Raw genomic sequence first — 26,235 nt, forward strand, 5'->3', positions numbered from 1 at the left:
TATATATATATATATATATATATATGTATGTATACACACACATATATACACATATATATATATATATACAAACATATATGTTTTAATGTTTATTTTTGAGAGAGTGAGCGAGCGAGCAAGGGAGGGGCAGAGAGAGAGAGGGACACACAGAATCTGAAACAGGCTCCAGGCTCAGAGCTGTCAGCACAGAGTCTGACGCAGAGCTTGAACCCATGAACCACAAGATCATGACCTGAGCAGAAGTTGGATGCTTAATGGACTGAGCCACCCAGGGGCCCCTTTTTATATTTTATTTTAGAGAGAGACAGCATGAGTGGGATAGAGGCAGAGAGAGAGGGAGAGAGAATCTCAAGCAGGCTCCATGCTCTGCACAGAGCCCGATGCGGGCCCTGATCCCACAAACCTGGGATCATGACCTGTGCTGAAATCAACAGTCAGACATTCAACCAACTGAGCCACCCAGACTCCCCAGAACTTCATAATTTTTAAGTGGCTTGATTAACATTATCTTATTTTATCCCAAATGCTGACATTGGTTTACTATTCCTATATAAGCTGTCAAAATGGATTTCACTAATTTCACTAATAGAACACAAAGAGTTATGCTTTGTGCTACGAGGACTTACTCTCTAGTGATGAGAGGTTCAAGACAGTGTTAAGGCCACCAGGCCAGTATACCCTTCCTGTCCACACTTGCAGAGTCTCCTGGTCAGTGAGACCAATATCTTAGAATCGGGTGAGTGTGCATAAATACTTGGGAAGCAAAGGTGGATGAGAGAAATATGAACCCAATACTCAGCAGCATTATGCTTGCACATCTGAATGAATCTCTGTGACAATATTATCACTGTTTCTACTATAAGCGCACTGCACTTGTGTTCCTAATGGAGAAATACATAAGCACATATCACATGGTAGTAAGTGATGTAAATATTTAAAACCTTAGGTCCTGGGATGCCTGCGTGGTTCAGTTGGTTGAGTGTCTGATTCTTTTTTTTTTTTTTTTAATTTTTTTTTCAAGGTTTTTTTATTTATTTTTGGGACAGAGAGAGATAGAGCATGAACGGGGGAGGGGCAGAGAGAGAGGGAGACACAGAATCGGAAACAGGCTCCAGGCTCCGAGCCATCAGCCCAGAGCCCGACGCGGGGCTCGAACTCACGGACCACGAGATCGTGACCTGGCTGAAGTCGGACGCTTAACCGACTGCGCCACCCAGGCGCCCCGAGTGTCTGATTCTTGATTTTGGCTCAGGTCATGATCTCATGGTTCGTGAGACTGAGCCCCTCACAGGGCTCTGCTCTGACGACATGGAACCTGCTTGGGATTCTCTGTCCCTCCCTTGTTCATGCTCTCCCCCTCTCTCTCTCTCAAAATAAATAAACATTAAAAAAAAAAAACAAAAAAACTTAGGTCCTGTATTTATAACTCTCCCTTTCAAGCACAAACTTTGTAATTCATACAGAAGTTCCGTTGCTCTGTAGGGGACAACACTGCCAGCCAAAACTAGCCAAACAGAAAAAACTTTCTTAAGAATATGCACTAATCCTTAAGGAGTAGGACTTTGATCTTTGTACTTTATACATACTTCCGTATTGTTGAAAAAATTATTTTACAAGGAGGATATATAAAGCAAGTTTTATTTAGTGGTCAGCTTTGATTGATTTATAATTACTGAACTCAACTTTCTATTTTTTTTTTTTTTCTTTACTGCCCTTTATATCTATAGAATCTGCACAAGGCAAAGAAAAGAGTGTGGGTCAGGAAGTCAGGCAGGCTTGGCCTGAATAATGGCTGAATGGGTTAACTCTCTGAGTCTCAGTTTCCCGCTCTGCACCACAGGGTTAATGATCTCCATGCACCAGTCACCAATACTGGTGTCAGGATGCCACTGCCCGTGTGAATGCTCCTTGGACTCAATAAAGCTGATTTCCTTCCTTCCTGCAATGTTTTAACGCTATTTAAACATGGTGTAAATTATGCCTGAGGTTTAAAAAGGAACAGATCTTTCTACTTATGTTAATCTCAGCAGGGAATCCACAAAAGTGCTCAGAAAAATACCTATTCAGTGAAAGGCAGCTCCGGACAGGAAGTTTTTGTTGGAGAGGAGTAAAGATTCTGGAAGGCTGCTTCAGGCACTTTTACAAACCATATTCCAATTCCAGGAAGGCTCTAAGCAAGAAGTTTAGGCACAGGGTCACCCCTGATAAACCCACTGGTAATTCTGAGCCAAGGGGCAAGCAAACAGACTTTCAGGCTCAGGGGTGTGGGGGTGGGGGGGCCCTCTGCTCATCGAAAGTCACTCTGTACAGTGTAAACTTGCTGCCAAGAGAGGATAAAAAAACTGCCATATCTTGTTTTCCTTTGCATCCCAAATATGAAGTGAAACTAAGAAAGAATATAGTAAATGCATATAAGACTTTATAATCTGTTTCAGTTTATTACCACCAAATACTTGTGATAAGGTCACAGTCTGTACCAATGTAGGGTGAATTTACATTCCCTGGCCAACTTCAATTACTCACCAAACTGGTTAGTCCTGCAGTGCCTCAGGGTCCGGACAGTGTCTGCAATCATATGCTGGAAGGCAGAGCAGAAAATGTATCGGTGGAAGGGTCATTTAGGGTGTTTCTGAAGTATGCCTACTGGGATGAAAGCAGAGTACACCCTTGGGTGCAAACGGCATCGCTGCATTTGGAACTGGACTTGACTTCAACTGAGAATACTGAGCTTGGATTACAAAAGGATATTCAGTCTTCATCTGTCAAAACAGAGCCCCCAAACCTGGCTGCACAGATTCTAACTGGGTTTCCTCATGCCACGGGGTCTAACAGCCCACCGTTTACACACCGTAAAGAGGTACAGCATTCCCACCCCATCTGCCTGTCCAAACCTGCTTAGGCTTTTCCCTTCCAGGGATGTTTTGCCTGCTCTCGGTGAAGCCTTTCTGAGATTTCCCTTCTGAACTTGGGAGGCTCCCTTGTACAGTATACACTGGCCTCGTGTGGTTGGCGCTGCTCTGGATCTTTGCGCCTCTTCCAGGCCGGGTGCCAGTAGAGGGCTCCGCACGCCCAGCACCTGCCATATGTCACACAGTGATTCCGGTACTTGCTGAATGCAGACAGGAACTCTGGTGGCATCAAAGACTCAAGTATGCAAATCGCGACAGGAAATGACACAGTCACAAAAGGCAAACATTTTCTAAAACGCCAATATCTTTAAAGAGACTGTTTTTGGTTTGGTTTATATTCTCTCCTACGGTCTTCAGGATTCTACTTTGTTTCTTCAGTGTTCTCACTGATCTCTAGGCAAAAGTCTTCTTAGCTTACAGCTGCCTTTGACAAGATCCCATTAGCTTATACTTGGGTACCTTCAAGAGTCTTCTAGCTCTATCATTTCTAGTTTCCCGTGACGAAGAAGAAAGACAGCATTTAGGACAACACCATTTTCCACTCCTGTTTCTCCCCTACTGTTGCCAGAATCATCTCCAAACACTGCTGCCATTGTGTTATCATCCTCTGGAAAATCCACGTCGACTTTCTAATTTGTTTCATATCAAAATCCAAACATCGCCCAACGATTCAAGAAATCAACGTTATTCATTATCTGCTCCTCCAAGCTTCCCCAAACGTGTCAACATCTTTCACATTCCACATGTACACACCAGTCAGAGGCTCATCCATACACAGCAAGCCCTCAGTGAATTATTGCTACAAGAATAATTTTGGCGTGAAAAAATTTTTTTTTACTTAAAACCTGTCAGAACTATAGAAACTTTATTTGAATGTGACCTACTTATTAAATTGTTCTCAACTGTGTTTCCAATGTATTTCTATTCAATAGTGGAAAATTAAATAGGACAGTGATTATAGCAGGACCTCAAGTTGCATTTGAAAAGGAAATGAGACGTGACTCACGTCTGTGAAAGTATTGTTATGTTTCCTTCCCCAAATGTTACCACTATTCCCAGGGCAGCTCTCTCGTTCTAAGCTATGGCGTCACACTGATTTCTATCCTCTGTCATTTAGGCAGCTCACGGGAGCCTTGAGCTGATGCAGGGTTGAGGGCTGAGTGTGGCAGTGAAACCTGAGTCCTCCCCATCTTCAGGTTTTCTGAAGGGGGGAGGGGGAAAATGTGGTAAAGGATGAGGCTCTCAACACTGAGGAGTAAAGAGAAGAAAGAGAGAAAGCATTTGTTTCTTCATTATTTAATAGTTCGCGACTGAAACGTTTAGAGCTGCTGAGACAGCAGAGGGAACAATGGAAATCTTATTAGACCCAATGAGTGCTTCTGGGCCTTCGTGTCATCTGACTTAATGTGTCGGCCTGTATCAGCCAGATAAAGAGAATACACTGAATGATTTGCTAGCTGGCTTAAGCTAATATCCATCATGAGGCATTGGCTTCTCCCAAGTTAATTCAGTTAGGTTCTATTGGTTCATTATTGTGAAAGATGATCCTGTTTTAGCTTAAGTGAAACTCTGTCCCTTGCTAAGAAACATTCCTTGAAAACGCTGACTTTATTAGGAAATTCAGTCTCATTCTCCAGCATCCAAGTATAATGTAGGGCTATGTACATTGTATAATAGGTTTTTGTCCTTGGAAAAAATTTGAACTCACCCTGTCTTCTCTGTGCAAGGAGGGGGTCAGCAGTAGGTGTGCTCCATACTAAGAGCCATCTACTGTGTGAGGACCAGGAACTCGCTCATGTTACAGAACCTGATCTGTCTAGAAATGGTGGGCTAGCCGGCGTCTGATGGATGTATGTGGATGTTATGGCCCGCTGTGTACATGCATAACTGCATTTAGCTTCTAGTTGTCTTTTTTAAATAAAGTTCTCTTTGAGAATTTACAATTTAAAAGAGAATATTATTACTTATTTATGCCATGTTATTTCTTTAAGGCATCTTAAAGGATTAAGGGGGTACAGACAGTTATTGACACTAAAAGAAGTACTATTTGTTAGACTACGTTTTGCTCCCAGAGGTTAATCTGAAGTCTTTTTTTTTTTTTTGAGAGTGAGAGAGAGCCTATGTGTGTGCACCAGCAGGGAAGGGCGGGAAGGAGGAAGAGGAGAGAGAGAGAATCTTAAGCAGGCTCCACACCACCCAGTGTGAAGCCCAATTCAGGGTTCCATCTCATGACCCTGGGATCACGACCTGAGTCCCAATCAAGAGTCAGATGCTTAATTGACTGAGCCACCCAGGTGCCTCAGTCTGAAGTCCTGACACATCTGAAAGCAAGACCCTAGATGACATTAGCTGTTATCCAAAGGCGTCCACTGGATTGTTGAAGAAAGTAGCAGAAGCCCAGAAATGCTGGTCAGAATGAGAGACAGGGATGTGGGGATCTTTCCATGGCTTTTTCCCATTTGTGCCTTTATTGAATCTTTCTCTGACGTCAGTAGCACTATCGGAGGGGCAGTAACACAAGGAACTTGACCAAACCACTGGCTCACCTGGGGGAGAAGGTCAACTGCTGGTCTGCTCTTAACAACAGACAACAGTCGGCTTTATAACGAGCGCAACTGTTCTCCCGTGTTCCGTCTAAGTTAGTCAGAGGGTAACTCACTAGACCTTTGTGCTGAATTCTACTCAGAGTGACACCCCTCCTCCCGCATCTCCACACATGCTCTCCAAAGCTTGTTAGGCATTCTTAACCACATGTGCTGGCCGGGATTTGAAGTAGATATTGACCACAGGCTTCATCTGCCTGAAATCATTTCATTAATATCCAACACTGGAGATTAACCTACACAAAGTCTAGAATGTTAGTGCCTATAGTCTTTGGTTGCAAACAGGTACCCTGGGATCTTCACAACATGACACAGTGAGGGGCACCTGCCTGGGTGGCTCAGTCAGTTGAGCATCTGATTTTGGCTCAGGTCATGATTCGTGGTTTGTGAGTTGGAATCCCACATCAGGCTCTGTGCTGACAGCTCAGAGCCTGGAGCCTGCTTCAGATTCTGTGTCTCCCTCTCTCTGCCCCGTCCCAGCTCACACTCGGTCTCTGTCTCAAAAATAAATAAACATTAAAAAAAATTACAATTATCTTTAAAAAAATAGAACATGACACAGTGATACAGAACGAGTCTCCAAAGAGTACGTACAAAAAAGCCTCACTCTGAATATCTACTTCTGGCTGTGCTGGTTTGACTGTAGCATCTAAAATAACTGAGCTCTGGAAAGCCTGCTTGGCTCAGTCAGTTGAGTGTCTGACTCTTGGTTTTGGCTCAGGTCAGGTCATGATCTCACAGTTTTGTGAGTTCCAGCCCCGTGTCAGGCTCTGTGCTGGCAGCACAGAGCCTGTTTAGGATTCTCTCTCTCCCTCTCTCTCTGCCCCTCCCCTGCTTGTGCTGTCTCTGTCTCTCTCAAAATAAATAAATAAACTTAAAACTTTTTTAAATAACTGAGCTCTGGTTCCAAAGCACTTAGCACAGGGGGATTTAAAGAGTACAGGCACATCCACTTTAACAACAACTTAACCAGATGTGCTGGCCAGGATTTGAAGTCAAATCAGTCATTCTCAAGTGATTAAAATGGAGCTACTGCAGGATATCCCAAGACGTCTCTCTCCCAGATTCTAGGTGCTTGGATTTTCAAGTGGCACAGCGGTCCTCTGTCACTTCACCCCATGTGTGGTGAGTTAACCTGACGATTACAGCCGGGCACTTATGAGGCAAAGGTCAGATGCCAAACCCCGCTCGGACTCATCAGTTTGTACCGTTCTTTGGTCATGGTCGGCAACCCCGCCTCACTCAACCTTCTCTCACATGCCTGACCCAGTCTCACATGGAACCGGGGGTCAGTTCCTGAAAGAGTTCATACAAATCCATTACCATTACTGAAAAGGTCACTCAAAGGTCAGGATCTACGGACTGGGGTCACTGGTATCATCTTTAACCATGAAGGACAGTCTAATCTATGACACTCAAGTTCATTTGGGGACAGATCCATTCTTGCAGTCCACGGGGCCCCTCTGGAGCACTCCTCGTTTACTACACTTGCTCAGTTCTCCCTAGCAGCTCCTCCTCTGCCCTAGGTCAGTCAGAAAGGCTAGGAGGAGCTCACTACAGGAGGAAGTACCTGGGAAGGTCTTAGAAATACTTCAGGAAGGGGAATTTCAGTAACTCGTAAGGGAGGACTGATTGGGAACCTTTCACTTGAGAGCAGGGAGCGCACTCTGCCTGAGCTGCTGTCTCCACAGTCCACTGTGCTCCACAGGCGGACAGAGGGGTGGTGCTTCCTCTCAGGCACAGCCTGCGAATTCCACCTTTGCATCCAGTGGGGAGCACTGAAGATGAACGCATCTCCCCAGAAGCAGAGCTTTTTCCTGGGTCCTGGAAGCAGTATACACTGAGACGCAGAGCGATGCCTTTCAAGCAGTAAAGCTTAACCTCCTGTCTTAGTGACAGAACCTTACAGGTTTTATTTCCGGTTTAGTAACACACACACAACCACTGATATTAATTGAATGAAGTCCCATTTTCAAAAATAAAAAGCAGACTTTCATAGTCGGTCCTCAAAACCTTGTTAGCACACTTATTTTTCACTGGAATACATTTTATTGACAATGCTGAACGTGCAGCAAATAAGCTCCTGGAAACCACCATGTATTCAGAGGAGAAAAATACTTAAACCATTTGTTTCTTAGAACAAGAAGGAAAAGCATGCACTTTCCTGACAGTGGGAAAAGGGAGAAATAATGAAATGTACGTACCAGTTTTTCAAAATTGACAAGATTATCCAAAAATGTTTTATTTCCTTCATGAATAAATGTTACATCTGAAAATTAAAAACAAAAAGACATATGTGCCATTAGGAATGGATCATGAGTCAGGGCTAAGGAGGTCCAGAGGCAATGCAACTTATTAATTTTTCTTAAACATCATGCATTACTCCATGCATTTGACAAGGCAACTTGAACCTGAATCTGTATGGTATTCGATGTGAAAAGGCATAATTTATAAGTGAGGGGGAGGAGAGAATATTATAACATTAATGCAGTTATATATTTTGCACTTCAACGTGCTTGATAGAAGCTAACACTATTCTATAACTTAACCAGTCCATTATGTTTTTTTGACCAGAACACTGAGCAGGAAAGAAATAAATACCCAGAAACAAAGGAATTTTCATATTTATGTGTTTACTTTTTAACAATCCCTGGCAAAGTGTATGTGGCCTGCTTTATCTACATTAGAAGATTTAGATTTAGATGTTAAAATGTAGATTTTTCGGTCTCAAAGCCAGTGCCTGATTGTGTATCAGAAATGAGGAAAGGGATGGGTTAGAAAATGGCAGTTTCTGGCCCTACTCAATGGGTGGAAAGCATCACTGATGAAAAGAACATATGGAAATTAGGATGAAGGTACATTTTCAGAGGAAGGGAAAGTTACATTTGGTTTGAGCCTCACCTGCACGGGAAGTGACAGAAGATACTCAAAGAAAAGCCTCCTTTTGGTTGCAAAAAACCTGAATGCCTCCTCCAGAGAAAGGGATTTGGGAATTAGTTACAATAAAGACAGCAGCTGAAGCTCAGTGAGTGGATGACTCAGAAACTCAGATCAGAGGGTCAAAGACAGAGCACTAGGGAATCTTCACAGATAAGAATCAAAGAGCCTGCAAATAATCATGTCGGATCACAAACATGCAGGATAAACCAAATGAAAATTATCTTGTTGAAATAACCTGACATAAAAGAGGCAAAAGAACAGCTTAAGATTCCTATAAATAGAAAGGGAAAGCATTTGCATTTAATCAAGACTTTCATCCTGCTGGTCCCTATGGGGCAATTACGAGGTAGGTGCTGGAAACCTGCCTGCAAGACACTTGGCTGCTGAGCTCTGACTGCCCACCAGGGGACGACACCAGCCACAGACCTACATGATCCCCTGATCCAAACCTTTCCTCAAGGAACCCCTTATATACAGCTTCTAGCACCGACTGCAAAGTTTTCCTAAGCTTTTTCCCCCTTTACTAAAATTGATGTTCTAATAGGAAAATAATTTACAATTACACAGTTGTCTGAAAGACTCTGGTTATTTTGTCTTTCATGACTTTGCTTTCAAAAAAGAACCATAAGCTTTCATTCTGTGACACGATACTTAGAGTAGTCGGCGCATGAGCTTTTCCTTTTTTTTGTGTGTAGCAAATAAGCGCGTGTGCACTCTACCTACATTACACACCACCTAAAAGCCCAGTCTCCCCTAACTCCCTGAGACCTCGGGTTACAAATGCCCTCTCTGAGTCACTTGGGCCATTTCCCCAATGTTACATTATTGTCCTCTTCTCCCTATGTTCCCGAGGATGATGATGAGGGGTGATGACAATAATGGCACTTATCTCTATTAACAGCATCAGAAAGGGCATTAACAGAAGACTGTAAGGTAAAGCCTTAGCAGGACAGAATGTGAAGAAACTGGGAGCCAAAGAACATGCACAGCTGGCCCAGCATCACAGCTCTACTCCTCCCAGCCAGGGCTCAAACCCAGGGAGCCTGCTTCCTCTTCCCCACTGTGCCTCTCTGGGAGCTCACATTGAAAGGACTTGGACATTTCTTACAGCCCGTTACAGTCACCTGGCTAGATTTATGGCATGTGGGGTGTGTCTGCAACTTTTCAAATCTTTCCTTTGGTGGCTCCCTCTCTTTCCTCCAACCTAAGGTCTCTTCACTTCTTGGGTGGTCTCAACCCCAACCCTTAGGGCTTGGAGGTCAGGCTGATGAGCATGAGAAGAAGGCAGGGAAGGTGCTTGGGGCCGGGTGGAAAGGGCAGAGAGGCTGGAGGGGCTGCCACTCAGGAGAGGGGGTTCAAGTGGCTGAAGGTTTTGATGCAGTTGAATGGCAGGTGATGCAGTCAGAAGGGAAGGGAAGGAAGGGGAGGGGAGGGAAGAAAGAAAGTTGGGAGGGAAGGGGACAGAGAGAAAGAAACCTGGGACCTCAGAACTTAAGTCGTGGGAGGGAAGGGGGAAGGGAAGGGGGAGGGGAGGGGAGGGGAAGGGAGGGGAAGGGAGGGGAGGGAAGGGAAGGGAAGGGAAGAAAGTTGGGAGAGAAGGGGACAGAGAGAGAGAAAGAAACCTGGGATCTCAGAACTTAAGTTATGGGCTGTGAAGCAATTCTGGGTACCCACCAGGCTGAGTGTGTGAAATGAGTACCTTTCATCTGGAGACACCTGAACACTCTCCAAACACTTCATATAACAGAAGTGCCAGACAAAATGACTCCACTTGTTGATGGCAATTAAAAGAGGAGGAAGAAACACCAGTTTTCCTTTTATTTAAATACACTCGCAAACCTGCAATAATCATCTCTTCTCTAAAATACATACACAACCCACTGGAGGACTTCAGTTAATCTTCAAACACCTGCTGATTATTGACTCTACTGGAAAGGACTACCATCTTCAAAACGCTGAATGAAACAGACTATTTGGCTGCTTTGGACTTTAGCTTAGCTGGATCCTTTCTCCTACACTTATTTAGGGTTTCCTATTCATCTGTTTTCTGAACAGATTCCACACCACAGTATGGGGGCAACTAAATCAAAAGGCAAGAATTCAACTGGGAAACAGGAAAGCTGAGGCCTGGAAGGATCCTCAGATTACCTGATAATCTCCATGCTTACTGGGAACTGTCTCAACAAAAAAAAGAAAGAAAGAAAGAAAGAAACATGGGAGGCCTAATCCTTCTTAACATCCAAGGGGTTCAATTTGATCCTTTTTCTCTAACTAATAGCAACCCAAAGTGGGAGGCACAAGGGGCAGAACAAGTTTTCATTAATTAGGTGGTTGTTCTAAAGTAGTTTATTACAACTTAAAAATTTTTTTGCAATTAAAAAAACCCCCAAATTAATGTTATTATTTTTTTTTAACATTTATTTATTATTGAAAGACAGAGACAGAGCATGAGCACGGGGGTGGGGGGAGTGCAGAGAGAGGAGGAGACAAAGAATCTGAAGCTGTTAGCACAGAGCCCGATGTGGGGCTCTAACTCACAAACCCCAAGACCATGACCTGAGCCGAAGTCAGAAGCTTAACCGACTGAGACACTCAGGCATCCCAATGTTATTTTTTCCAAAATGTTTTGTTCCAGGCATGATATATACATATTTTAAATTTCACATTATATTCCTTTGGAAATTATTTCAGACAAAATGATAATTTTATTAAAAATTTTTTTTTAATTTTTATTTTTCAGAGAGAGAGAGAGAGAGAGAGAGAGAGAGAGACAGAGAGACAAAGTATGAGTGGGGGAGGAGCAGCGAGAGAGGGAGACACAGAATCCAAAACAGGCTCCAGGCTCTATCAGCACAGCGCCTGATGCGGGGCTCGAACCCACGAACTGTGAGGTCATGACCTTAGCCGGCATCAGACGTTTAACTGACTGAGCCACCGAGGCATCCCAGAAAAAAATGATAATTTTAAATAAAGTGTTAATGATGTTTATTTTTATAATCACAAAATATTTAAAAGGGAAAACTGCTTAAACTCAAAAAAGCCTCTAATAAAAAAAAAAAGAAAAAAATGTTTAATTTACTAGAGTGAATGAATGTATTTTCAGTAGAAAAAAAGGGAAATTTGTTTTGCTGCCAACAAAGAGGCGTAGATAAACTCAGTAGAGCAGAAAATTGCATCTAAGCTAAGATATAAGTGTGAGACACTTGGCTGCATTAAATATTTTTTGGGGGGAAATCAAGAATATACAGCAAAAAACACTGCTCATATTTAAATAAGCTAAAGGGACATTGTCCACTAACTGCTCATTACCTTACAAATTTTGTTTCAAATTGTTTTCTGCTTCAAATCAATTCCTTTCCCAGATCTGTCTTCATTTCCTGCTTCCTATTTGTGTCTAAATGATTCTAACTGTTAAGTCCCACCTGCCACCCGCACTGTCCAGGTGAAGGTGTTTTATTTTGCAAATAAAAATCATAAGCCTGAATAAACGTTTAAATTGCTATTTTGGCATTACAATCCCTCCTTATTTCACCCATTTACATTTAGCAGAATCTTTTCAGCTTGAATGCAGCATCTATATGCCTCTCAGTTGTGCTAACACAGTATTGTTTCACAAAGATTCTTGCTTGATACTAGATGCAGGCTAGATGAGAAGCTGCAGGGAATCACAGCGACTCAGAAATTCTCCAAGCTCGGGTTGTTCCGGAGAGAAGCTGAGGAAGGAAGATCAGCTTTATTGTCAGTGGGGGTAGCAATGGGGGGAGAGGAGGCAGGGAGCCTGGCCAGGACATCCAACAACACAGTTACTAGGTAACTCATTTCCAGAATCACATTTACGAGTCCAGCTACTGGGGCCAGACCTAGCAGAAGTTACTTGCCTCTGAAGGGCACAGGCTATATAAAAGAGTATGCCTATAAAATCCCTTGGGAAGAATCAAAATATGGCCAAAAAAAAAAAAAAAAAAAAAGACCAAATCCCTTTTCCCTGGAAAGCACCTAGGTAGAATATATACTGAATGTTAGCAGAATAGGCCGGTATAAAAAGAACTTCCTTTTAATTAAACCTCTTGGTTTGAAAGAGACCACTGAGATCTCATTAACAAATGTAACTAACATGTTTCAGGATGAATTATTTGGTGCTCTATAGGAGAAGTCAGGGGACTAGCTTGCAGCTGTAACATATTTTCCCAAATGGATTCCATTACTGGAAAAAGAAAGTACGTCCTCCACCAATAATTTTCATCCACTATACTGCCTGTGTTGACCACAGGTATTTCTCACACAGCAGCAGCCAGTCAGGGAGATCCCTGAAATTTAAGCTGCAAATATAGAGAGCATGATCACTGTTTGGTTTCTTTATCCCAGCCTTATTCTTGGTTGAATTAAGTGGATGGTAATCTAAGAAACTAAGACCATGCTTAGAAGCAGAGCAAAATAAAAACACATGTTTCCAGTCCCAAGTTTTGGAAGTCAGGTGAAAATGCTTTGTTATCTCTCGGGTACAATTAAGTATTTCTGGTACCTCAGAAATAATTGAGCGTTTGAAAAACAATCACAAGCAAACACAGGTGTAATGTCAAAATTAGTCTCACAAAATACACCTAGAGTCCCCCCTGTTTTTTTCAGCCCCGCGTAGTTAGAATGACACATTTCTGAAGATGGAATTGCACAGCATAAAACAAAATTGTTACCTTTAAGCAACAGGGGCATGAATGGGATTTTGGGTGGTTTCATCTTTTTGAAAGCATCTCTGTAGGCTTTGTGATTCAGGGAAGGATCCTGCCAAACCAAGCAGATGACAAAGAGAAAGAAAAATCAATGTGCTACAGAAACAATTCTAAATCCACTTTTGCTATACAATTTGAACATGATTTAGATATTGAGAGGTTCTTCCTCAGAACAAAGTAGATAAAGGTTTCCTAGGAGAATAAACTCGCTACATTAGGGCAAGAAATGTAGGCAATGAACGAAAGTCAACTTATTGGTTTACAATAATGGGAAATGACTGCAAAAGAGAGGCACCTTTTGATTGCCCTATTATTTTCCTCAAATAGGTTTCTTAAGTACAGTTTCCTCTGCATAATTTCTATCATGAGGTAACCCCAAAGTCTTTTGTTAGGTACACTGCAAAGAAACACCTCCCTTATAATGCACAGACAATGCACAGAAAGTAAGAGCACATTGTTTTATTGTGTTCTGAAACATTAAAAAAAACCCCTAAATCTAAGAAATGGTAGAAAGGAGAAAAAGGAGAAAACAGTAATGCATAAGACACTGACCACACACTCCATGTATACCAGTTAATTCTGTAAGCTTTGAAATGGACTAGGTACTTAAAAATCTTCATTGTCCAAATGAGGTCAAAAGGACCATTCTCACTACCTTTTTCCATGGAGGGGAAGAGGCATTAACTGTCCATTCCTTCATTCCTTAAGAAGTAAAGCTACATTTTCATACACAAGTGATGTAGGCTAAGCTACTGGACAACGTGCTGACCATTACAATCTAGAAGGAAATTTGTTACGATCCATTAATTTGAAGAGTAAGTCCCCTTTGGCTCGCTACTTACTGTTAAACTTTCGAGTTCAGAGAAAAGTTTCTTAAACTTCCCAGGGATTTTCTAAAATCAAACAAACGAAATACAAAAAGGAAAAGGTCAAAGAAGTCAGTTATTTTCAGAGGCACTAGGGGGAACTTTTCCTAAGCTGTGCTGGCATGTGTCCCATTTCTGAGCATAAATACCTCTATCATTTGATTCTACGCCACTTGCTTCTCACTAGGCAATCTTCATCATTCCTTAATGTGACATTCCTTGGGAATGCTGCTCAAGACAGTTTAAAATAATGCACAGCTACATGACTCAGGAATCTAGCTGGTCAGACATTCCACACACGGGTGATTTTTTAATACAAACTTGAATTTCAGCTCCATATCCCACCTTCGGCGAATGCTCTGGTCTTCTTATAGACTCTTGCTGAGTGGGAAATAATATTGGCTGACATTTTTTGTCTAAATGATAGAACTGTGTTTCACAGCAGAGGGCTAAATGGTGAAAGGCCATAAAAACCCTAAGTGATGAAGCCTGCACGTCAGTGGGAACGAACTACTACTGAATAGTAAAGAGCAACCACATCAACATCATAGAGGGTAGAAACATATGCCATCCTCCCAAATAAAAATTTGGGCCCAAGCAAGAAGCACCTGGGATTTTCCAGCCTAGCTCTGACACGATTAAGGGAAATACTGGATACCTTCCATACTGACTTAGTAGTCAGTCAGTCTGAATTTGAATTCTGACTCTGCCCCTTTCTAGCTGCGTGGTTTGCTGTGAGTCCCCACTTGCCCTTCTGTGGTCCAAGTGGAGCTGGTCCAAGACCTTCTTCTTGTTTGCCCGGCCCATTATCTACCAGCCATGGCACTGATGAGTGCCCTGTACATGGTAGGCAGTCAACATGTGCATGAAATGCATGCTGTTGGAACTTAATTATTTCTCCTCTCAATTTCTGCAAATCAAAGCTTCTTTCCAGGTTTAATTCAAATTCCACTTTCTTCTGACCCTTGCTGGCCTTTTCCCTCCTGCTCTGATTGACTGTGGCCTTTGTTGGCCATCTCCTTTCATCTCACAATGTGTGTGCAGGTCGTGTTTGCTTAACCAGGGAAGGCAGACCTTTCGTTTCTTTTCTTTTGCACTCCTTTAAGGGGCGGTGACCCTGACCCTCAGGTCACCACCATGCATTCCAATGAAGTATGGCCCCTGAAGCAAAGACAGTGAATCCCCGTTATTCAGAGCTCTGAGTTGAGATCTAATGTAAGAAAAAGCTAGCTGGCCTAGGTTGTAGGAGTTTGAATCAGGGGACCATCAGAATGGAGTAGTGACAGGAGCTGAATCAGAGAGGGCTGGAGAGAAACTGAGACCACAGGAGCCACATGGAGCTCAGGGTCATAAGGGAGAAAGAAGCCTGAATGGTTAAAGAGAAAAGGATGAGGGAGAGAAAAGGTGCATGCAGTGCGGTAGCCAGTCAGTAGGGAACAGAGAGGCAGAGAAAGAAACAAAAGTCCAAAAAGAAGGTGATGGGGCCCGGGGAGAGGCTGAGAGCCCTGTATCTGTGCCTAGACACATTTAGGGGCATCTCAGTTTCAGTTATTTTCTCATAGGCCCTTTATAGTCTGCGGTTCAGAACTTGGACTAACTTGAGTGGGCCTCTCCACCTTAGAACCGGAATGGCCATTATCACACAACACTGACAGAGGCAGAGCCTTGACTTGTGAAGCCTGAAACATACTACTTTGCGGGCCCCTCTTTGGAAAAAAGAATACAAAATTACTCTATGTCTGCAAATTTTACAAAGATACACATCCTCCACTGAACACAATGCCCGGGGCAATGCAAGAGAAAGGACCAGAAGCTTAAATTCATTAGCATCTCAACAAATCTGCTCTGGACATATGTCATTACTTCAAAAGGACTAGCATGGGACTGTAACCACACTATCATGGCAGCAGGGCAGAAAACAAATATGCATGTGTGTACAATTTATGTTCTATTATATATATAATAGAACCATCCTGAAGACCATGTGATCAAAATAGTTCTACTTGACACATTCATTTTTAACATTTTTTTTGAGTGGTACTTAACCTCATTTAAACCATTTAAGTCAATGTATTTTAAATAAAGGCCTTTTGTTGGCATGTTTCCCCTTCAGTTTTATTTGTCCCTATCCCACTTCCCCCTTTCATGTGGGCCCCCAAGGCTCACCTCCCAGGTCTGCGACAGCCGACTCACAGAAGCAGTGTTGAGACCCATCACAATAGCAAAGAAAGAATTCAGGTTTCTCTGGGCTTTGCAGCTATGGAATAAAAGAAAGTACAAGGTACTTGGAGCAACGTGCTTTTGCCAGAAGGCCACAAAAGATAAAGCCCAAAAGACTGTCCTAGGCCACAGAATTCAATGTCCAGGGCAGGGCTGAACTCTGCCCCATGGCCAACACACACTGACCGCCCCGATGGGTGGGGAGTGGTATCCCCTCCACTGTTCCTAACACAGGGGACAGATTCCAAATGCTTGGGCTCATCCTTACCTCTAGGGAAAGATCTGTGCTCCTGACACCCCCCAGACGCCTCAAAAGATTCCTCCTTTTAAAATATCTATTTTGGATGACGCATTTAAAATTTCAACTGAAAACTCATGAATTCGTGTTTCTTTATACAGAGCAAACTCTCATTATAACAGCTCTCTTGCCCATCTCTTTAATCAGGATGCTGTCTTTATGTTTTGACAGACAAGCCCCTCCCACCTCAGTGGTCCAAGCTTCCCCTCCCATGACATTCAGATGCATTTTCCTTGCTATCAACAAAATAGCTACTGTATTACATATCTATATAAAACATGGCATGTATCATGGGGGATACTGTCCCACATTTCTCATTTAGAGAAAAAAAAGGAGGAAAAAACGCAAAATAAAATCCCATTGAGCTCCATTCACTCTGTAAGCTTATCTGTTCTGCATAACGTCAGTCATGCCCTTCAACCTAATTGGTTAAAATTCCACAAACTCTCAAAACCCCCAGAGGGGGCTTGGTCTCCCAGTTCAGCCAGGACAGCCTGCGAGCTGCAGACACTCCTTTTTCTGGGGTGCGTTAAAAAAACACTTCTCTGAGACTAGTTTTTAAAATTAAGAAATCACTCTAATTTGATAAATATGAAGAAATATGAAAATGCTCAACAGTAAGCCAGTGCATAAAAACTACCTGGTGTATAATAACTTAACTTGTACCAGATGCTGTCTCTCCCATCACATCTTCACCAATATCTTAGATGGAACTTGGGAACAGTGTATATATAACTCTGTATCCTGCTTCTTCAATTATACTCTGATACAGTATATATTATGAATTCTTCCCTATCATCAGTGGTTCTATAACTTCATCAAAAATATATTTCATGATGTGTTTACTTATTGCCCTATTATTGACATTTAAGTTATTCTCAATTCAATACAGAATGCAACAATGAGTATCCCTGTGTATAAAACTTTTCAACTGTATTTATAGGTTTTTTGTTGTTGTTGTTGTTGTTTTGAGAGAGAGAGAGCATGTGCACAGGCAGGAGAAGGGTGGAGAGAGAGGGGAGAGAGAATCCCAAGCAGGCTCCAAGTTCTGCGTTGAGCCTGATGCAGGGCTTGATCTCATGACCTCACTGAAATCAAGAGTTGGATGCTTAACCAACTGAGCCTCCCAGGTGCCCCTATCTATCGTTCTTTTAATTAAGTTAGACCTCCAGTCATTACATGATTCGTCAAAAGCTATCCTTGAACTTAAAGGTTCTGGTAAAAACTGTCCCCAGAAACTATACTGCTTTCCAGTGACACAGACTGGGTATAAAAGTATCTAGTTTAGAACCAGAAGAATGCTTGGGGTTGTGGCAGGACCCCCACGGGGTTGTGTATGTGGGGCACATACACAGCTGCGTGTGCCCTGGCAGGTCCTCCCTAAGTGGCCTGCTCCTAGTTCCAGCCCCATGGGCTAGATACTGCCCAATACAGCTGTGCCTGGGCTCCAGGGCAGAGAAGGTCAATTGGGGAGCATTTCGAAGTTCTATCCCCATTAATTGTGGAGCCTGGAAAGGTGCTGCTGTCTCCATACCTAGGGTCCAGAATATGTGGGGTGGACACAGTCCTGCAGGACCCCCCACTGCTGGGTCTCCATGGGCCCAGTGACTGCAGTTAGAGGGGAGGCAAGAGGACTCAAGACTCAGTCTGATTGGTCACTTCATCCGGTTTCTGCCACCATTCTCCTGGGTGAACGCTATGTGGTATATTCCATGATAAACAAATAAAGATGCCTTCTGGTCAATGATTTAGAAATCCACCTGTTTTTGTAAATCATTGGTGACTAAAGGCATCAATACTTTGACTCTGCTTCCCTTCTGTCATCCACTTCCCTCAGTCTACCCTTTCTGTTTCATCACACCCCTGGAAAGTTCACACCAGCCAGGACAGACTTGAGTCAGCTCCATTCCTCTCTCTCACTTTTTAAAGATTTAAGTAATCTCTACAGCCAACGTGGGGCTCAAACTTACAACCCTGAGATCAAGAGATCAAGAGTATGCTCTATCAACTGAGTTAGCCAGGCATACCCCCTTCTTTTTCAGTCAGCTCATCTCTTGAAGTGATGATTTGAGGTGAGAGGCTCCTGTGGTCAGCAAGAACTCTCCAGCCCCTACATCACAGCACGTCAGCTGGAGGCTCTTGCTTACTCCCAGGTCCTCTCACATTCCCAGGCTCCACGGTTCTGTGATTCCTCACTAGACATTAAGTTCCTTATGGCTTGAGTATGTACGTATTTCATTTTTATATTCTGCCCGTCACCTGAAAGCCTTGTAGACAGGCAGCTTTTCACACAGCACTTTCTGGAGTTGAAAACAAGACTCTTGGGGGAAATGGTTTTATCGTTATTCATTATAAAAAGGTTTATTATTCCTCATTTTATTCAACACCATTTATCTGCAATCTTAGATAGAATTCTCATCGTTTTATCTTTAGCTCCCATAAACAATTGCCTTTTTTTAAGTCATCCTTACAATAATAATTAAAAAAAAAGCACATATAACTAATGTCTGAACCTGTAAGTAGAAAAAATGATTTCTCTAGAAGACAAATTGATACAGTACCAATGTTGGATACCAGTCCAGTCTGGAATCCTTTGTTACCCAGGTTCATTCATTCCATGATAAGAACAGACTGACACTGAAACATTCCAGTTTAGCAAACATTCCTTTGTCTGTGTGAGGAAATAAACTCCACTCAAACCACAGAGGTGGGGGATGGGGTTGGTGAGAAGGAAGGGAAACATGAATATGCAAATAGATGCCTTAGGCAGGGGAGACACTTCATGATCATGGAAATTACTGTTTTCCCTTGGTTATTCCTACTAGTGTGATTATGAGGAATTTAACTTTATGTTTCTGTTGGCATTCTATTCCATGGGCTGGGGACAGAGAGACCAGTACAGTAAATAATTCAAGAGCATGGGGCCATAAGGAGAAGATGTGAATATATTTCATTTCCCTGAGGATAGATATAATCTTATGCTGGAACTAAGCTGTGTGGTGTCATTTTACTCCTTGGGACATTAACATCCCGTTTCTCCAAGTAACTGGCATTTATAAGAAAGCTTTTGATCCAAAAGAGCCTCACCTTTATGAATTGCACAGGCTGTTTGGAATGCACTGGCCAAATCAAAAAAAGGAACATTCACCATAAAAACCATCCAAGATGTAGGCGTCTCTGTTATTTCTCTCTCCTCCCATTGTCAGTAACACCAAACACCAGGCTAGGTACTTCCATCATCTCTTGCTAGGTAAACAAAATATCATGCCTGTGGGGTCTCTTTGCCTACAGTTCAGTCTATGTGCTACTTCCAGATCAACCTTCCTGGGGGAAAGCTCTGCTCCTATGGGTCTCTGGCACAGACACCTGGTAATGAATCCCTGTCTTCTTAATTCAGTCCAAACTCTTTGACCTGAAATTCAACATCCTTCACAATTTGTTTTATCTTCCTTTGCAGATCAACCTCCTGCTCTCCCACACCTTTCTTACAAATACCCCTCCACTCTGGCCAAAGTGGATGAGGTTCCTTTCTTTGACCATATGTGGTCTGCCTCCAGTGAGCCCCTCTAACACCCTCTTCCAGTGAGGTTCACCTCCATGGAGAGTGTAAACTGTTGGAATCTTATCTGTCCAGTTCACCCAGATTTCAAATACAGACTTGAATGCTACTTTCCTCATGAATCTTTTTCCAATCCTCCTTTTCCACATTGTTGGCCTAAGAGCTTCCCTTCCTCTAAGGCCCCCAACAGAACTTGATCTTGGAACAGGGCACCCCCCCCCTTCTCTTCTGCACATTAGCCATTTTAATTATCAAGGCATCCTTTCCAGCACATTGCAGACTCCTCGAAGCCAGGGATTGTGCACAGGGTCAGCGCAGCATGGATCTGCACATGTAATGAATGATGAATATATAGTTCCCGAATGCATTACATGGACATATACTCCAAAACGGTGTGATGTAAAAACTATTTTGGGAGACAAAGGAGAAATAAGATGGGAGGCAGAGGGAACTGGGCAAGATTCTGATTCATGCTGCCTACTTCTGTTGGAAGCTGCCTCAAGAGCAGTCTCAAGATACGAACCTGGTATTTGAAGAGATGCTCCCAGCAAGTTACTCAAATGTCATTCAACTAACCTTTACTGAGTCACTGCTATTTACCAAGTTCTGCCCCAGACATCTCAGGTACAATGTTTGCTTAGCAATGGTCCCTGCCCTCTGGAGGCTAACCCAGCCAAGTGAAGGGATTCTACCTAAACACAGAAGTTAAAAAATATAATAAAGAAGCTAAAAGCGAAAAAGCATGTGTGTGAGGGAGAGTGGGATAGGGAATGGCTGATCCTGCATTTGAAAGTCAGGGATGACTTCAGGAAGGAAGCAACATTTGACCTAGGTCTTAGGAATGGCAGCCATTTGTAGGGTGGAAGGGGTCATTCTGGCTGAGCCAACAACACATGTCCAGGTTTGGAGGATGGTGTGTATGGGATAGACAGCCATTCACAGTGGCTGCACCCAGGGGGTGTGGCTCAGAGGTCAGCTGGGACTGACCAGGGCAGGGCCTGCTAAAGAGTTCGCCAAGTTCACACCATGGGCATCAAGCAGTCAAGAGCAGAATCCTCAAATGCACCTCATTTGCAATGATTCTCCCTGCTCACATCACCTTCCCTGTTGCCCCAGGATGGAGCATGTGGGTGCTGCGCTGCCTGCTTAATCATCCTGCAGCACAGAGCAGACTGCTTTAGGCCAGTGTTTTGACACTGTACAGCAGGAATACTTCAAATGCAAAGACATAAATATTCAAGAAGAGACCTTTTCCATCATTTGGTCACTTAACTCAGTATTATACGTTTACCTCCTAACCCTTCTTATCATCACAAGGAAAAAAATGTACTCTCTCAAGGAGACGAGAGGAATTATGCTTTTCAGCGCCAGAACTCACTGCGCAGCGATTTTGATGAATTTCTTCACCAGCTGCACTCGCTTGCCCAGCTGGCCGCAGAGCAGAATCTCCGTGGCCACCCACAGCTGGACTTCATTGCATCTCTGAAGCAGAAGGCTGAGGTTCACTGTGTGCTCCCCGCTTCCTTGTCGGCTGAACGTGAAGTAGATCAGCTCTTGCTGAAAGGCAGATTCGTACCAGCATTTATTTTTAGCACAAACACAAGTTGATACAAAAGTTGGTTCATTTTTCAGAGCTACTTCAGGTAGCAGCTCTCACAGCATCACAGGTCTTGAGAATAACAACATATTCAATTTGAAACAACGGAGTTTTAGAGAGATCAACAACGTAGTTTTAGAGAGATCTTATTAAATAATGTTCACCTGGAATCTGCCCATAAACGTTATTTTTAGAAAGTGCAGATGATGCCTTTTTACATGAAAATCTAGTAAGTTCTAAAGTTTAAATCATAGGCTGAATCGAATCCAAACTTCCTGAACTTGCTCTATCAGCAAAAACAAGGGAAATGTTTGTCACTAGTATTTGTTAAGATGCACATGAAACTCTCACAGGTAGAGTCTTCTGACAAGGTTCTCAAACTTTAGTGTGAATCAGTCACCTAGAGGTCTGTTAAAGCAGATGGTTGGGCCCATCCTCTAAATTTTCTGATTCAGTATGTCTGTGGTAGGGCCAAAACCCTGCATTTATAACAAGTTCCCAGGTGGGGCTGATGATGTTGGTCTGGGTACCCACTCTTTGAGAACCACGGATATAAGATATAGTAAAATCATAAACAGAAAGAGAATGATAAGATTACGGCAACGTCCAAAATTTACAAAATTGAGTAAAACCAGCAACTATTTATAGAGACTGACCATGTGCAGAGGAACAGGGAGATTTCCCTGCAGGGAAAGGAACAGGGGTGCAGAGAGGAACAGGGGTGCGTCTGCACTGTGTGTTTTGCAGAAGTAACGCCAGTTCTCACACTGAGTAAGCAGTACAAGCAGGGACATGTCCTATTCTATTAACATTTCCAAAGGCACAAATCATTTAGCTTGAATGAGTTCACTACTTGCTCAAACTTAAATTATAGGGGCACCTGGGTGGCTCAATCAGTTAAGTGCCTGACTCTTGATTTTGGCTCAGGTTATGGTCTCACAGTTTGTGGGTTCGAGCCCTGCATCAGGCTCTGCACTGATGTGTGGAGACTGCTTGAGATTGATTCTCTGTCTCCCTCTCTCTCTCTGCCCCTCCCTTGCTCATGTGCGTGCACAGGTGCACGTTCTCTCTCGCACGCGCGCAAAATAAAATTTAGATTACAATAATGTTGGAATTGTTTTTAATGAGAAAATATGAAGACATTTAAAAGACATTCCAAAGTGAAAGTGAAGCTCAAGTCCTCAAGTTGCGCTAGTTTCCTCAGAAGGAAAGGCTGTTTTGTAATGAAACATTTTACTACATGGCAAAGCAAATGCAACATATGGTTGCAGAGGGCTGTCTCATTTTTCATCTCCTGATTCCTGTGAGCCTTTTCCACTGGCTACATTTATTCCTTAACTGTCAGTAGCATTTTGCCCCTACTATTTTATAAATGTTTAAGCTGTCTTTTAAAGGGAGGGTTGATGAACATAAAAATTTGAAATATATCTCAAAGTTTTCAAGAAAGTACTTTATGTCCTGTAGCATAATCTAAATTTATAGAATGTTTTTGAGTAAAAGAATGGCTGTATGTGTATGTAGGTAAGTACATAAATATGGTTCTCGTATACATACAGTAAACTTTACAGAAAAAATAAAAGGATCAGTATTAAAGTCATCAAATGTAAAATGGCTCTTCAACCCCCCTAGAGCTTCATAAACATGCAAATACATATATATCCATACATATAAAAACATAGCATATTTATACTACAGTACAGGTATGGTTATATAAGGAACAAATAAAGCATGATCATGTATTCTGATTTTCCTAGGTTTCTGTCAGTCTTTCAATATATTTAAGGTCCCCAAATATCTCTGGGCTATGGTATCCTAAGCATAACTGCATCACCAGATGATGGATCTTCTTAAAACCTAGCCACACACAAATGTTCTCCGAAGAAGAATTCACAGTGAAATAGCACTACCATTTATTTTATCTTTTCACTACTCACGTACCTCGTGGATTGAATTGAAGAGACTCCAATCAAAATTCATTAATTCCAGAGCAAGATCCCACGTGTTCATTCCCAAAATCCTCATCGACCTTTGCTGTGATTCCTCATTTTCTGCAAATGGGTTCTAAACCAACAGACAGAAGCAAAAGGACCCTCAGCAATTCCCAGATGTTTGGCACTGAACTGGCTGGCCACAGAAAGGCACTAGAAACCCAGATTAGGAAAGGCATCTTGTCTGGGTACACTTAATATTTTCCCTAGTCTGTTCATCTTCGGTAAGATGCAACCAAATTGGGAAACAGCCTCGGAAACAGTAGAATGTGATCAATGATACTTCACTGAGTTAGCCTGCCCCTCCCCCCTGACACACACACATACACACATACACACACACGCACGCACGCGCATGCACGTGCATCTACAAATCTGATTATAAAACACTGCCCCAGCAGACAGCATAATGAAAGCGAAAGCCCTGAAATCACTTTGGCTTCTGGTAAGAATTAATGTGCCAGCAGGTTAGTATAAAAACAAACAAAAGAAATGTCATGGTGCACTTCAATAAAGACAGACATGGCTTTTACAGGAAATATGTTTAACAAGCCACATCCCAGACACACATTTACAAGTTTTATTAAAATGCCTGTGGAAAGCGATACAAATTTAAACAAGAAATAAAAAAATAAATGTTACTTCATTTACACCCCATGGTAGATGATTATTTTAAGGATCTGTTGCTTTCCCTACACAAATAGGTATGAGTCTGGTAATACTGTTTCCTTAAAATCTGGCATGAAATTATTAAATGCCACCACAACTTTAAATCTTTGGACACTGTTAAATTTATTAAAAGTTATTTGGCATCTTTTCAAAATATTTGATATTTTCTAATTAAAATGTAAATTCTCCAGGGGCATCTTGGCCGGCTCAGTCAGTAGGACATGTGATCTCATCAGGGTCGTGAGTTTGAGCCCCATGTTGGGGTTAGAGTTTACTTAAAAAAAACACACAATTTGAATAGCTAATGATGTTAAAATTGTTAATGACTTGGGAAAAAAAAGAATGGGACTTTGCAAAATTTAAGGACATGACAGGACGAAGGGAATTCAGATTATAAACATTAATTCCTATTTAAAAACTGCAAAATTATTGGCATTTTACAAGGTTTACTGTTATGAAAACGTTTCCTAATTTGAAAAAAAAAACAAAAACAAATGACAAAAGACTTTCAGAGAGCTTTTCCACAGATGTGATTCTCTTCAGAGCAGGTCAAGGTTCAAATTGTGCCCGTAGGCCAGAGTGGGACACAGCGTGGTACTTGATGAGGGCGGACTGAGAAAATGCATGCAAATACTGAGGTGCTGAGAGAGGGAAGCCCACCTTTCTCAGGGCCTGATTAGTCTGGAATCAGCCAGATGCCATGCTACGCTGTAGGCATTCACAGGGAGAGCCAAGAGCTGGGAAATAACATAAATCTCGGCATACTAATTTGGAGATTTGGCTTTTTATTCCTCCTCCTTTCTCCCTAAATGCATCCCTCACCCTGGTACTGCCCTCTCGTTGCCCAAGGCTGTCCACAGCCCTCTCCAAGAAACACTTTCTATTTCTCTATCCCACTCATTCAGGGCTCTAACTCCTGCTCTCCAAGAGGATTAATCAGTATGTAAATATAGTGCATGCTAGTGGCTCCACATGTTATCCTACCCTTATAATATTCCGTTTCAACTGAACTCTTTTGGGGATAAAATGCTGAAAGCTGGGGTTCCGACAGGGCAATTTTAGGTGGTTCACAGAGGTGGTGGCGGGAAACATTTGAGGGCAAGATGGCACCTGGCTCATCTCGGAACATACTTCAGAGTGAGCACCTACTTATTCCACTAAGACATTGCTCAGGCCTGCCTCCCACTCTTCTGAAGCTGGCTCTGGTCCATGGTGGGAGACAGCTCTAGGTGTGCATGGCAGGGAACTGCAGCCAAGTCTATGGGGAGCACGAGGAAGAAGGGCATGGGAGACAGAGTGTAGGTCTCCTTCATCACCAGGAGCTCCACAGCAGCCGCAGGGTAGATGGTCCTCCTTTACAGTGAGGACTAAAGTCAAGCCAATCTCATTATCTGCTCAAGGATGCTGTGCAGCATTGTGTTTGTCACAGTTCACTGACAGAATTACATCATGTACAGACACAGGACCTGCGACCTGCTGAAGGACACTCAGAAGTGGAAAGACCCTAGTAAGACAAAAGTTTTCCTTTCCTTTGCTCCCTCACCACCTACAAAGGAAAGGCATGTGTAATGGCTTCAGAGCCAAATATAACTGGAGTCCTAGCACTTTCCCTTCCTTGGCTGTAGGAAGTGAGAGTAAGTTACTCAGCCTCTCTGAATGTCACAGGATTATTGGCAATGTTACATGAGATACTGTATGTAAATTACTCAGCACCTGTCTGGTACTATGTGCAAAAACTGACTATGATTAATATTATGGTAGGTTGATACTTGTAGGTAATTTCACATAAAATATTTCTATTATAAGCAGTTTTGGTTAACCAATATGGTGTATACATTCCTCAATTATACACACAACAG

At 42.6% G+C, this 26,235-nt stretch overlaps 1 protein-coding gene across 2 annotated transcripts in view; it reads right to left on the bottom strand.

The window, feature by feature from the left end:
* RAPGEF5 (Rap guanine nucleotide exchange factor 5) overlaps positions 1–26,235 on the bottom strand; it is a 225,900-nt gene that overhangs the window by 5,895 nt on the left and 193,770 nt on the right. For both annotated transcript variants that reach the window (XM_049642887.1, XM_049642886.1), the window contains 7 exons: positions 23,658–23,780; positions 21,501–21,679; positions 16,212–16,302; positions 14,022–14,072; positions 13,144–13,231; positions 7,717–7,781; positions 2,524–2,578 (listed from right to left, as the gene is read on the bottom strand). In XM_049642887.1, the coding sequence (XP_049498844.1) occupies positions 2,524–2,578; positions 7,717–7,781; positions 13,144–13,231; positions 14,022–14,072; positions 16,212–16,302; positions 21,501–21,679; positions 23,658–23,780 (652 nt within the window). The remainder of the gene's footprint in view (positions 1–2,523; positions 2,579–7,716; positions 7,782–13,143; positions 13,232–14,021; positions 14,073–16,211; positions 16,303–21,500; positions 21,680–23,657; positions 23,781–26,235) is intronic.

This window comes from Panthera uncia, chromosome A2, assembly GCF_023721935.1.
Source record: "Panthera uncia isolate 11264 chromosome A2, Puncia_PCG_1.0, whole genome shotgun sequence".
NCBI lineage: Eukaryota > Metazoa > Chordata > Mammalia > Carnivora > Felidae > Panthera > Panthera uncia.